This window comes from Trichosurus vulpecula, chromosome 2 (genome assembly GCF_011100635.1).
Source record: "Trichosurus vulpecula isolate mTriVul1 chromosome 2, mTriVul1.pri, whole genome shotgun sequence".
NCBI classification, from domain to species: Eukaryota; Metazoa; Chordata; class Mammalia; order Diprotodontia; family Phalangeridae; genus Trichosurus; species Trichosurus vulpecula.
The window spans coordinates 263,804,301-263,818,966 of record NC_050574.1 but is presented as its reverse complement, the minus strand read 5'-3'; the positions used below and the strand labels follow the sequence as shown (position 1 = coordinate 263,818,966).

General features: G+C 36.1%; 1 protein-coding gene and 1 pseudogene across 1 annotated transcript in view; one reads left to right on the top strand and one right to left on the bottom strand.

Moving 5' to 3' along the window:
* The window catches only part of LOC118837834 (aldehyde oxidase 4-like), a 137,645-nt gene extending 128,951 nt beyond the window's left edge, over window positions 1-8,694 (bottom strand). Inside the window, exons 1-2 of the mRNA XM_036744943.1 lie at window positions 8,625-8,694; window positions 4,211-4,264 (exon numbers count right to left, since the gene is read on the bottom strand). Of these exons, the coding sequence (XP_036600838.1) occupies window positions 4,211-4,264; window positions 8,625-8,694 (124 nt within the window). The remainder of the gene's footprint in view (window positions 1-4,210; window positions 4,265-8,624) is intronic.
* A 3,864-nt stretch (window positions 8,695-12,558) lies between these two features.
* Window positions 12,559-14,350, top strand: LOC118836962 (annotated as a pseudogene).
* Window positions 14,351-14,666: the final 316 nt, after the last annotated feature.

The window sequence follows — 14,666 nt, the reverse complement described above, 5'->3', positions numbered from 1 at the left end:
ATTTTTTTAAAAAATTTGAAACTGAATAATTTGTTTTGCTTGATTTTCCCTGCAATTAATTGTTTAAATCGGAGATGTAAAACTTGCAGTCCTCTGCCTTCCTTACCCTCCAACCCCCAAGGCACCACAAAACCCCCAAATGTAGCTGAACCAGATTAAGATGTAATTGAGAAATGTCTAACACAATAAATTACAATACATAGATATTGTTAGTTTGTGGTTTTCTAAATAAATCTGTTTCTGTTTGAGTTTGACACCACCGGTTTAAATTAATCAATTGTTTTTGTATCCTATAGGTATGTCACCATTTCCTTCTCCAGTTGAGATGAGAAACTGAAGCAAACAAGTTTAAGTCACTTGCCTCATGTCACACAGCTAATAAGTGTTTGGCATCAGATTTGAACTCAGGAAGACGAAACGACCTGAATCCAGCCCTGGCACTCTATCCACTGTAGCACTTAGTTGCCCATCAAACATTTTAGAACCTAGCAAAGCTTGTGTTCTGCTGTCATAATCTGTGAAAACCCAGTCTTCTCTCCAGGGCAAGGAAGGGGCATCAGAGTGAGTCATCAGGGAAAAGTGTTATCTTAGAATTCATCAATGGATACATTAATAGTGCCAGAGCAATAAAGGTAATAGTTTTACTGCGCTGGTTAGACGACTAAATCTGGACAATTCATTTCTGAATAGCACAATTTAAGAGACATGGATAAATTATAGGGCACACATGGCATTGAATAGCTCAAAAACTGTCACATGAAGAATAATAGAAAGAACTAGATATGTTAATCCAGAGGATAGGACGCTGTGGTGGGAAGGGAATGTGCGGGTGGGAGGTAGAGGGTAAGGATTGCCATTTCTATCATTAATTATCTGAAAAATTGTCAATAAGGAAAAGGATTAGACTCACTCTATGTGGAACTAGAAGCCTGATGATAATCTGTCAAGGATATTTCTGAAAAAAAATCCGGACAGGGCAAGACCTTAGAACAGATGGCTTCTAACCTATTTCTAATTCATAGGTACTATGATTCCTGACCGTAAACATGTGAAGTGGCTGGCAGGGGAGATGGGGAATGGGGTGGGGAGTTGGAAAAATGAGTATGGAGTATATGAATTGGTTTTAAATACCACTCCATGTAGTATTTAACATGTATGTAGTATTTGACTTGATAATGTCCTCAACAACTTTGATCATTTTGTGAGAACTAGAATGTAACATCAAAGGATTTGAGGATGTGGTGTTAGGGAGTTCTTTGGGAATCACTGTTTCTTGTTTTGATATAGTACAGAACCCAAGCACAGTCTTAGAGGAAGTCTTATAAATGCCAGCCTTATTTGAGAAAGTCTATGACAGAGACTTGAGCTTTTGATATTCTAATCACTAGGTATTAAATGAGAAGAAAGAGCTGAATCTCAGAGTTCAAGTTTTCTTCTCCCTCCCAGGGAATTATACTTTATATTTCTATATTACTAAAGTTGTTTTCATTAGGGACATTCTTGTTTTAGATAGAGTTCAAGACAATGAACATTAAGATTACTTACTTCAATGGATCCATGATTTCATTAATCTGGAATTACTTCTATACTTATCCTTTAAGATTCTTGTCCCTGTCCTGTCATAGATATAACCAATTAACCATCAGCCTTTATTTATTTTAACATTTTGTGAGTTTCAGGGGGTCTTCTTCTGTTATTTCTCAGTCTGGCTATGTGACTTCCACCTCCTTTATTCATCATAATGTCTTTAATAAGATTGTATGCCATTTCTTCCATGCAAGAGATCCATGATAAAAAGACAACCTCTTTACCCCCACAAGAGACTACCACTGGGCAATATATCTGTATAACTACAATATCAGTAATAATAATGATAACTACAATAACAATGACACTTTAAAGTTTACAAAGTGCTTTTTGTAGCAGAAACATAAAGATGAATCTGGGAAGTTAGGTTGGAGTTTGATTATAAAGATCTTAAATAACAAGCTAGTAATTGTTGACTTTGATAGCAAGGATGCATGTGCTATTTTTAAATTGATTGTATCTAAACAATAACTTGATAGTGTATAAGGCTGTCATAACAACAACATTTAGTACCTTTTTTGTGCCCAAGACTGTGTTTAGGAGCTGGGGAAATTATATACAGTTTAAATACAGTTCTTGCCCTCAGGGTGCTTGAAGTCTGATACCATCAAGATTTTTGTAAGTAATGAGACAGGAATGAAGTTTTGAGATGCAGTGTGAGATTATAAAAGCAATGTTTTATGAAGATTAATCTATCATCAATGCAGTATGGATCAGACAGGCAAGAGATTGGAGGCAGCAAGACTAGTTGAGTCTATTTCATTCTTCTAGATATGAGGTGATGAGAACTAGAGTGGGCAGTAGGGAGGATTGAGAACTAAGAATTCAAGAAAATTGAGAAAGAACAATTAACAGGATTTGGTAACTGGAAAAAAAAGGATTGCCAAATACGTGAGGAAGATTTTTGCACCTAGATAGCAGGGAAGATGGTAGTAGCATTACCAAAAATGGGGTCAATAGTGAATGGAAAATAGCTACACTACTCCTTCAGTGAAATGTTGGGATCTGAATGGGTGGAAAGAAATGGAGGTAGTTCATTCCTTCGGGAAATTTGGTGACAAAGAAAAAAAGAGAGAAAAGACTTTACTTAGAGGGAACAGTACGACCAAGTGTCTTCTTTTTCCCAGTGGCAGTGGAGGCATGGACATGCTTAATGTCAAAAGCAAAGGAGACTGTGGGGAGGAAGAGTTTTAAGATGTAGAGAGGGCATAATTAAGGAAGAAAGTCTTAATTAAAGTAGAAATAGAGCGGAAATCACATTTTTCTTCCTTAGAAATAAAGAAATGCCTTTTCTTCTGAGACTGACAGGGGGGAAAGTCTCAATTTAGTGATAAAGTTAGACTGTAAAATTTTAACATGCATTTATAAACTTTTTAATTTTGCCTCAATAAAGAAAAGTTTCAAAATCAAAAATCCTGATGGAACTAGACTTCAAGCACCCTGAGGGTAAGGATTGTCTCTAAACTGTATGTAATTTCCCCAGCTCCTAAACACAGTGCTGGGCACAAAGAAGGTACGAAATGTTTGTGGTTGTCATCACAACCTTACACACTATTAAATCATTGTTTAAACACAATCAATTTTACAATAGCACACGCATAATTACTATCAAAGTCAACATAAGAATCAATCAATTAACAAAGATTCATTAAAAACCTATTAGCAGGTACTGAGTAACACACCTGGAATATAAGAATAGAGAATTAAGCAATCGCTACTCACAGGAAGCTGACATTTAAAATAATATTTATCTAAAGACAATGACCATCTTTTCAAAACCAAAAATTGAAACATATGATCTGACAAAAGACTTCTTTTTCAAAGTTTCGTTTAGCATTATACTTTCCTTTCTTGAAGTCAGAAGTATTCCAGTAAATATGGGATGTAGTAATTTTTGATGTCAAGATACAAGGACTTTTGGTGTCTGGTCTTACAGAGGCCTACGAATATCTCAATCTCATGTATGATATGTTGGCAAGAGCACTGGTTTGGATTCAGAGGATAGGGAATTCAAATTAAGGCTCTGCTACTTAATCTTTAAATGACTTTAAATAAATCATACAATCACACAGATTTCTCTCCAGTTTCATTAACAGGAAAGTGAGTAATTTGGAATGTGACCTTGAGTAACCTGCTTCTGTCTGGGCTTTGGCTTCCTTATTCATTCTATGATTCTATGCTCAAATGATTTAGAAGTCTTCTAATCTCTTCCATCTCTAAATCCTATGAACTTCTGAAATGAAAGAGGAGGAAGAGAAAGGAAGAAAGAAAGAGAAAGGAAGAAAGGAGGAAAGAAAAGAAAGAAAGAAAGAAAGAAAGAAAGAAAGAAAGAAAGAAAGAAAGAAAGAAAGAAAGAAAGAAAGAAAGAGAAAGAAAGGAAGGAAGGAAAAGAATGAAAGAAAGAGAGAGAGAAAGAGAAAGAAAGAGAAAGAAAGGAAGAAAAAGAAAGAAACATTCTCTATGTAAAGGAACACCCCCTCCCCCACAAATTTAACAAAAATTTTTAGATCTAACATTAATTGCATATACCTTGTTTCTTATTTTTATAGTTCTTTTAGGGATTCTTAGACCACTTTAAATTCCATTAATCACAATACTAGAGAAGTAAAAAATGTAAGGATACGGACTTTTCTCAGGTAAAACAACAGAGTCACTTCAGGATCTGCATGTCTTTCTACTACCTGCATTGAGAAATGAGAGAAAGATTACAATAATATGCTGAAACCAATCCAGCCATGTAACTGTATTTTAATTTTGCAATGTTAAGCATTGCTTTGATTCTCCTGAGGGGAAAAATTGACCTTCTTAAGACTTGAAGTTCTGTCATGTCATATCATAAAATCCTGCAGCAAGCATCCTAGCATGATTGCAGTCTCTTAGACTTTTTTAAAGTGAATAAAATTGTGTTTTCTCACTAGTCAGTCAGTTAACAAGAAATTATGAACTGCTTATTATATTCAGGTATAGTACTAAGCACTTAGGATATAAAGAAAGGGGAGGGGGAACACGATTTCTATCCTCAAAGAGTATACATTACAATCGGGGATACAACAAGCAAATAACTCTATACATATATACATATGAAGAATTCTATACATATATCTATATACATATAGGGACTGGCAAAGACCTCTTAGAGAATGTGGGATTGGAGCTGAGTCTTGAAGGAGACCAGAGAAGAGAGGAAGTGGCTGTGAGGAAGGAGAATTTTTCAGGTATGGAAGACAGCCAGGGAAAAGAAACAGATTTGGGATATGGAGAGTTGCATGGGAAGAACAGAAAGTAGGTTAGTATATTTACAACAGAATGTGTGGAAAGAATAAAATATGAGAGGGTTAGAAAGTTAGGAAGGGACCAGGTTGTGAAAGACTTTCAGTGTCAAACAAAAGATTTTATATCTGATCTTGGAATTATTAAGCAACTACTTCAGTTTACAGAGTAGGGAGGGTGACATGGTCACACCTGCACTTTAAGAAAAATACTTTGGCAGCTGAGTGAGACAAAGAGGGAAGATTAGTTAGACGATTGTTGCAATAATGATGAGATGAGGTTATTACAGCCTTAACCACAGTGGTGGCTGTGTGAGTGAAGAGAAAGGGATATTATTAAATGTCTAGAAAGGATGCTGTTAAGGTAGAAATGATGACAACAGATTGGATATGTTGAGTTAATGTAGTCTAATGGTTAGAAACATAACCTCATGACCAAAAGGACCTGGGTTCAAGTCCCATCTTTAACACACATAAATTGGGTGATCTTGGGCATCACAACCTCTCAGTGGCCCCTGGAAACTCTCAATGACTATAAGATACGAGCAGATTCCAATCTTCATTGGTGTAGGGAACTTGCAAACCAGGAGTGCCCTATATCAATGAAGTCAAAGTCTCTGGTTTAAAAAAAATCAGTTTTCTAAAAGTTTTTCCACAGATTTAGTTCCTTTTCTTCTGTGGTAGGGATGACTCAAGTGTAGAGGTGGGAGCCAGAAAGAAAACTAACCTGTAAGTGGTGAAGTGGAAGAAACAAGGGTGGGACAGACATTAACAATGCATTATACTGTGATACCTGAGTAGCCAGCTATTGCTAGAAAAACCCTAACCCCAGCCCCTAACTGCAAACCCCAGTCTGCATAAGAAAAACAGACTTAGTTCCTGCCATTTGGCATTCAGCGGGTGTCCTTGGCCCGGTGACTGTTCTGGGAGTATGGACTGACTGGCCAGGAAAGGGGTCTGATGTTAGCAATCTCAGTTTGTTTTCTGAGTGGACTGAGAGACGACTCTATCTCACTTCAGCAAACCCAGCTGGAGCATCCCTTGGTCTGCCTATGGCCTTAAAGGATGAAAGCCTCAGCCCCAGATATTCCTTTGAATTATGTGACTGCTCCTAGCTCTTACCTCATGCTCTTGTGGGATGTATGGCAAATTGGACAAAGAGATCCTGGGTTGTAATTCAGTCGACACTTAGTCAGCTGTCTGATATGCTGTATTTACAATCTGTTTAGGAGGTTCCTTTTGATGTATCATGAACATAAAAGTAAAGTTAACAAAGGCTTGCTGAGCCTGCTAAAAATAACATATGTAAATTTCAAGAGATAACTAACTTCTGTACTTAGATTTTTGTATAAATACTACTCCTTCACTGGCATCAGCAGCCGTTTTGATTTGGGAGACTCTATTTCTGCAAACAGTCGCCAGCTAATAAACTTCTCCATTTAAAACTTAAACTCTTGTCGTGTGTCTTGCTTGCTGTCGGTATAACAATACCAGTATTTTGTCCTCAATTTCCAAGTTTTCCTCCCAAGAGTTTGGAAGGGAACCTACTTCCTGAAAGATATAATTCAGGACTTTTCATTCTCAGACTTAGGTTCATAGAACCTTGCCTGTATATGTTTATATACACATGTTCATGTATGTCTCACCTCACATACACATATCAGTATATGTGGCATGTGTTGTAAAATCGGGCCCATGGCACAGCATTGTAGCCACCACATTTTCCTTCACTTCCATATTTTGTAGCTGAAAAGTCTATATTCTGAGACATTAAACAAACTTCCCTCAAAACACCACCCAGAAGGGGAGAAGAACTCACAAAATCCCACATTTCCCTTAACCAGAAGGGCAGAGAGGGATCCAGAACGTCCTACATGGGTTTTCCCACTCTGTGATGATTTTTCCCAGACCATATCAGCAGGCTTCCAAGTCCCAACTGTTGATTTCACACTTTCACCATATACTTTTATCACTTCTCCCTCCAAAGTGTAGCACATCCACAGGCACAAAAAAATCTACCATACACCAATCCCAGCACCAATTCACAGGAAAAAGTTACATGAAATCCACTTGAAACTTGTGAAATTTCAACAACGAAATAAGGAAAGAGTGAAGAAAAGAGTAAGAAATTAATAAAAGGATGCCACCTTCGATTCTGAGATCAGCCAATACACAGGACTCCTAGCTATTCTTAACAAACATTTTTTATAGCCATCTCAGAAAGATAGTTGCCTCTCTATAGTAATAAAGGGAACATTTGAGAAGAAAGAATCATTCTATGAATTTCTTCAGTAATAGTTTAAAGAACAGAACCTATACAGCTATACATTTGTATCTGTATACAAATGTACAACCTCTGTATTTTATCACTCTCTCTACTATTTACACACACACCACATACACACACACACTTACATATATATATAAGCACATATATACATACTCACACAATCCAATAATTTCTAAGCATTTAGAAAAAAATTGTTTTAAATAGTTTCTGTGTTTTCTTTTTTTCTCTCACTTTTCCCTCAGAGATTTAGAAAACAAAGGTGGCAAAAGAAGAAAGAAAATAAAAAACAACATCTGTTTAAGACATTGGATGTCTTAGGAAAGACTTTTATTACTATTGGAATGTTAAAGTATAAATAGCTAATATTTATCCAAATATTTTAAGGATTTGCAAAGCACTTTCCATAGATTATCTCATTTATTTGATCCTGACAACAACCTTACGAGGGAGGTGCTATATTATCTCCATTTTACAGATTAGGAAACTGAGTTTGAGAAAGAGAAGTTACTTATCTAGGGTGATATTTATAGCTTTTATAACTCATAGGCAGGATTTGCAAAGTGTTCTGGACTCCAAAGGTCTTCTAGTGCTCTATCCACTAACGAACCAACTGCCATATGTACAATTTCATTCAGGCAAAATAAAGGAAAATAAGGAAACTATTTTGTCCATTAGAAAAAGTTGGTGACTTGATTCTTATTTTTCTTGCACTTTTCTTTCCTTACATTCCATTTGCCTTTAACTCAGGATATAGGCAAATTGCTATACCAAATATTACAAATAGAGGCAGATGTGGCTTTTTATATAATACATGTCGTAAAAAACCTTCTACCATTGCCATGTGATAGATAAAACCTTGGATACTCTGTTGACATAGAGACTTTCTGTATGCTAGCAAACAAGACGAGACTTATTGAAGAAACTGAGTAGAATAACCGAAGGAATCTGTGACAGCCACAGTTTGGTCTCTAGATTAATTTGTTAACTTGATAGAATTCACAGTGAGACAAGTGAAATTTGCTCAGAAGAGTTTGATTGTCATCATTATCATTTCTATTACCATCACAGTTATATATTAAAATAGCTCTGGTGAACTCAAACAATAATTCATATCAGAAATTTCATGCATACTTGGACAAGATTTTAAAAATGCATAGTAACTGCTAAATTACAGTTTAACCATCATTCTTTACTAATTCCAAAAGAAAAATAAGGAAATAAACCAGTCACATTCACATTTGATTAGTTTGGAACCTTTCTATGAACATATCTGACTGATACACCTAGAGCATATCTAACAGTGACTCAGTTCTGAGTGCAAAAAATTAGATATGAAATATCTTCTTATACTGGAAAGTAAATAAGATGAAGAAAGAAGAAAAGGGAGAAGAGATTATCTTATTGAAGGAAATATAGCTATAGATTAAGTCCTTGTTTACACAAAATCTATTAAAATTCTTCAGAACCACACTTAAAACTCACCTTTTTTCCATTCACAAAGAAAATTAGATCAGAATGATCGGATTGATGAGAACTAGTAGAGGGCATTTTCTTAGGACAATACAGTTCCTAACCTCTAGGAGATTGTTTCAATATATTAAGAGAGTAATTTCTCTGACAACTCCTAGGTTCTCGCCAGTCAAAGCGAGAATAGCAAAGTGTTATTTATATCAATAGTCTGCATACAAATGAAGCAATTATGTTGCCTCCCACACTGCTAGCAATACATGTAAGTTACCTGCCCCTTCCTTCACAGAATTTATAGATTCTTCATTCATGTCCAACTTGGATGAGAAGTCTCCTACGCTAAGGAGAATCCAGGTAAAATGAAGCCATAATAATACAACTTAACTCTATCTATATATCACAAATACAACTTAAATTTTAAGTTATTTTTAGAAATTTTAATTAACCATTACATAAATCTATAACATCTAATATTTAACTTTTAATACTTTTAAAATCCAGTACTCAGACTAATTTTCACCTAATTGGGGGCGGGGTGGAGAAGGTGGTTTCAGAACAAAAGGATATTTTAACATTAAAAGACTCCATAATAAATTTAATAGACTGAAAGTATTTTAAATCTAACAATCATAAGATTTAAGAGCTTAAAAGGGACCTTAGAAATCATTTTGTGAAACCCCCAACTTCAGGAAATTGAAGTCCACAGAGATGAAATGAGTCATCCTAGTTGACATAATTGTGACAGACAGGGTATTTGATTCTTGGTCCTTTGAATCCAAATCCAATGTTCTTTCCAGAGACAAAATGTTCAGAGCTGTAAATATTAACAAATAACCATCACTATGAAGATGGCATATTTTCTTATATTTTCTTCATGGTACTGATTTGTTTCTTAAAATAAATATTTCAAAGTACAAATTATTAAGATTTACCAATTAAATCATTTACATTAAAATGAACAAAATTCACATTTTCCATGAGTCATTTCTTCAAGAAAAAAAAATTGCTCCATCCCCAAGAATGGTAATTGGCAATCAATACTAGGGAAACACCATTAAAATAAGGAATAACTGATATTCCATATTTGCTCACCACACAAATCAAAGTGGAATATTACCCACTTGAAACATGATGCTTCATTAAATGCAGTTTCCCGTTCCCAGATTACTTAGACTCTTCCATGTCATCCCACAACCCAAGAGGTATAAAAGGGACCAGATTTCTGCACATTGGCATATGCGTCAGAACCAACTCTATACAACACATTTACAGTGGCAAAGGTGAGAGGTCAACTTGTTTTTGTAACACCCTCTCTGTAGAGGTCCACATTGTCCTATAGCAGGGCAACCTCCAGTATTTGGGGGGCTTACTAGAAACTCATAAACTCAGCACAATAGGTTCTCATATTTCTTTGCATTCTGGTTTTGTTGTGATTTTATCTCATTCATTTGACATTTTGTTAATTTTATTTTCTACCCTTTTTTCAACTGAGTTGGCTAAAGGTATACCAATTTAGTTAGTCTTTTCAAAGAACTAGATTTTGGTTTTATTTATCTTTTTGGTTTCCATTTTATCTATTTTATTACCAATTTTCATTATTTCTTCTATTATGCCTAGTTAGGATTTATTTTTTTTTTGCTTTCTAACTTTTTCAGTGTTTATTTAGTTTATTAATCTTCTCCTTTCTATTCTGTTAATGTAGATTGGTATAGATACGATTAACTGCTTCAGCATCATCCTAGAAATTTTGGCATGTTGTTTCATCATTATCATTTTCTTTAAAATAATTACTATTTTTTTCTATGAATTATTCTTTGCCCCATTATCATTGAGGATTTCAATGTCATCTCCATTTGTATCTGCTTTTATTTGTGTTCCATGAAGTAATACTATTTTACTGTTATGATAAATAAAGGATGTTTCTACTATTTCTGTTGTTTACATTTATTTCTTTTTTAAAGCATATTTTTTCAATTAGCAAGCATTTTTATTAATTTATACCTCTCAATATAGCCTCATTGAGCAATTTTTTAAACTTAAAAAAAAAGTTCCAGGTACATAGCTGCATAGACCAACAAAACAAATTCTCACATAGTTATGTGTGAATATACATATGAATCTTTCTGCACTTCAAATAAATCATCTCTCTGTCACAAGATGAGTGACATGCTTCATTTTTTCTATTTTTGACTTGTGATCTTGCATTGATAAGGGTTCTAAAGCCTTTCATTTTTTTCTGCTTCTATAATGTCTTTATCACAATACAAATTGCTCCCCTAGTTCTGGTCATTTCACTCTGCATCAGTTCAAATAGCTCTTTTCAGTTACTATTTCATTATTTCTTATAAGTACTATTGCATTGCTACATACCATACTTTTTTAAAAAAGATCATTAAAAAAGGATTCACATGTACAAAAATATTTATAACAGCTCTTTTTGAGGTGGCAAAGAATTGAAAATTGAGGGGATGCCCATCAATTGAGAAATGGCTGAACAAGTTGTGGTATATTAATGTAATGGAATACTATTGTGTTCTAAGAAATGATGAACAGAATGGTTTCACAAAAACCTGGGAAGACATATATGAATTGATGTAAAGTGAAATGAGCAGAACAAGGAGAACATTATACACAGTAACAGCAATACTGTAATAATGATCAACTGAAAGTCTTAGGTACTCTGATCAAGACACAATTCAAAGGATCCTTGACAAAAAAAAATGCTATCTATCCATTTCCAGAGAAAGAACCTATGAACTCTGAGTATAGATCGAAGCATCCTTTATTTTTCTTGTTGTTGTTGTTTTTTGCAACATGGATAACATGGAAATATGTTTTGCCTGACTCCACATGTAAAAGTGATATCATATTGCTTGGCTTCTCAATAAGTAGGGAAGGGGCAGCAGCAAAGGAGAGAATTTAGAACTCATAATTTAAACATAAGAATGTTTAAAAATTTTTAAATGTAATTGGAAAATATTTAATGAAATAAGTAAAAATATAATGTTTTAAAAAAATAAAGAAATGGAGAACCAACAGGCCTTATCATCATCCTTGCCACTACGTTGCTGTGTTTGTCCTTCGTTTTCAAAGAGGACCATGGTACTCTGGGAAATGATGACATGACTTGCAGTTGACTTTGATTTGAGTAAGGGAGGGCTGTGCAAGGTCACCAGCCTCATTCTCTCCTTCAGAGCCATCTGGATCCAGTGACCAGATATTCATCGGGATGACTGAAGAGGACCCAGGACTCAATGGGAAACCCTGGCCCTTTTAGATTAAGGCCTTTTCATGTACTCACTATGTCCTCTAAGCCTTACCATATGCCATGGTCTTCTTGCTTCCTGGAGAAATTATCATCTGACCTGCTGGTGTACCAAAGTGTGCCTGGTCCTTGCCATCAACTCTGCTCTTGTAACCTTAGGACATTTGGGGCTTTCTATTCACTCTGGAGCTGTTTTTTTTTTTTAACATATTACCTTTTCCAGTTAGATCATAGTTCCTTGAGTAGACATTGTCAATTTTTCTGCATGTAACCTCAATACTTAGCATAGTAGTTGGAATAGTAAGTATCTGATAAAAGGTTCTAAACTTCACCAGACTGCCAAAGGGATCCATGACCAAAAAAAAAGGATTAAAAACTTTGCCCTAATACATCAAATGAATGCATCTTACTATTTGCTATGACTGATTCAACCATTCAAGAAAAGAATTTGGAATTATTTTTTTAAGGCCACTAAATTCTAATACTCTTTAGCCTAGTGATACCATTACTTGGATATATCCCAAGGAGAGTAAAAAAAAAAACAGGGAAAGCATGCATATCTACAAAAATATTTGTAGTAGCACTTTAGTAGTTGTAAAGAATTCGAAGGAAAGTGAGTGCCTATAAATTGAGGATGGCCAAACAAACTTGTATATAAATGTAATGGAATATAAGAAATTATGGGGGGAGGATCAGGTTAGCATGGTGGGTGCAGAGACTACCTGTGGCCATGAAGGGGTAAGATTTAACCCCTCTTAGGTATGTAAGATTATACAAGCTGAGGCCTTGATTCAATTGCAAAGTTAGCCCCTCTTAACTTGACTCAATTGCAAATCTGGCACAAGTCTTATCTCCTAAAGTAGAAAGTCCTGGGAACACAAGAAGGAGGTTCCTCCCTGGGTCCTGGCCAAGATCCTGAGACAGACCAGTGTCCTGGAACTAGCCACTCCAAGGACGTGCTGTGCTTAGAGACCTTGAAGGGATTGGCCTCCTTTCCGGGCCTTGCATAACATGCAGCGTTTCCCAAAAACACCTGGCCTGATGCCTTCTTTGTTCCTAGCATTATTTATGCCATAAGATTCGGACCCCAAATCGGAATCTCATCCATGGCAGAGACGTCTGGCCTGGGACTTCCGTAGGCAGGACCCTGACACTTGTACCCCCTGGGATTCCCCAGCTTGTGTGGTCAGGTGTTGGAACTCCCCCGTATCGGTGATGACTGTAAATATGTTGATTTTAGTAGTAATTGCCTTGTTATTATTATTCCTAAGCCTCCCTCTCTGCTACTTTCCATTTCTGTCTCTCTTGACTGTATTTTAGTAATAAAAGAGAAAAAGCCCCTTTCGGGCTTCTTGGAGTGCGGAGTGTTTTGTTCGGGTGAATCCGAACCTTTACTGTACAGGCCATCCTCTGGTTCCACCAGCCATAACAGTGACCACAGCAACCTTAGAGGCATAACATTTCCTTGAAGTGGATATAACCTAAAGAGTTTTGAAAAGAGCTAAGACATAAATACCTGTGATGCTTTGAAGGACAAACTGAAGCAAATGAAACAGAACTCTGGTTTGTCTGAGAAGGAAGTGAACATCACGGATCAAACAATGGCTTGCCGCCTTACGCCCAGGGCTTGGCCTCTCCTCAAGATGCCACGACTCCTGAAATTCCTATCTTTAGTCCAATGATGGCCTGTGGTACAAGACAGACTCACCAGCCTGTCCAAAACACAAGCAGTCTTTCTATTCTGGAAGAGCAGCAGAGGAAGCAGCAGCAGCCACAAAAGCAACGGTAGCAGCAGCAAGCTGCCCAACAGTCCACATCTCCTAGCCAAACCCCATGGCTCTTCCATTCACAAACTCTTATCACAACACTTCTGCCAGGCACTACACCCTTGTATCCCTCCCCCATTACACCAATCATACCTGCATCTGCAAGCTCTGGGATTGTACCGCAGCTACAGAACGTTGAATCTGCAGCAAACCTTGGTCATAAACTCACCCTAAAAAAACATTGCACTTCATGCCCGAAATGCTGAACACAATCTCAAGCGTTTTGCTGCAGTCATCATGAGAATAAGACAGCCAAGGCCTCTTGCCCTTATTTTCAGTTCTGGGAAGAAGGTGTGCTCAGGAGCTAAAACTGAAGAACGGTCCAGATTGGCAGCCAAAAATATGCAAATTGTACAAAAATTGGGCTTTCCAGGGAAGTTCTTGAATTTTAGGATTCCAAATATGGTGGGGATCGGCAACATGGAGTTTCTCATAAGATTAGAAAGGCAGGTACTGACTCATCAACAATTTAGCAGTTATGAGCCAGAGTTATTTCCTGGACTAATCTACAGAACGATCAAGTCCAGAATTGTCCTGCTTAGTTTTGTTTCGGAAAAAGTTGTATTAACTTATGCTGAAGTCAGAGCAGAGACATACGAAACATTTGAAAACATTTATCCTAAAAGGATTCAGTAAAACAACTTAACTGTTTTCTCACATTTGTATTTTTTTTTACAAGCTACCTTGGTACAACAAGGCATTACTGTGTACCGCACAGAAGTGAGATGAACTTTCAGTTGCAAACTGCAATTCCAAGATACTTTTCTAGTGTCTATTTCCTGGCACTGAAGAAACTGTATTATTTTTTACAAAGAACATCTATGCCATTACTGTAAGTTGCTTTTATGAGGCTGTTTTGGAGTAGCACTGTCCATTTATTTATGTTTAAATTTTAAACACTTTTATCCTTAATTGTAATTCACAAGTTGGTTTAAGAGGAAAAAACTATGTTACTTGGTGAT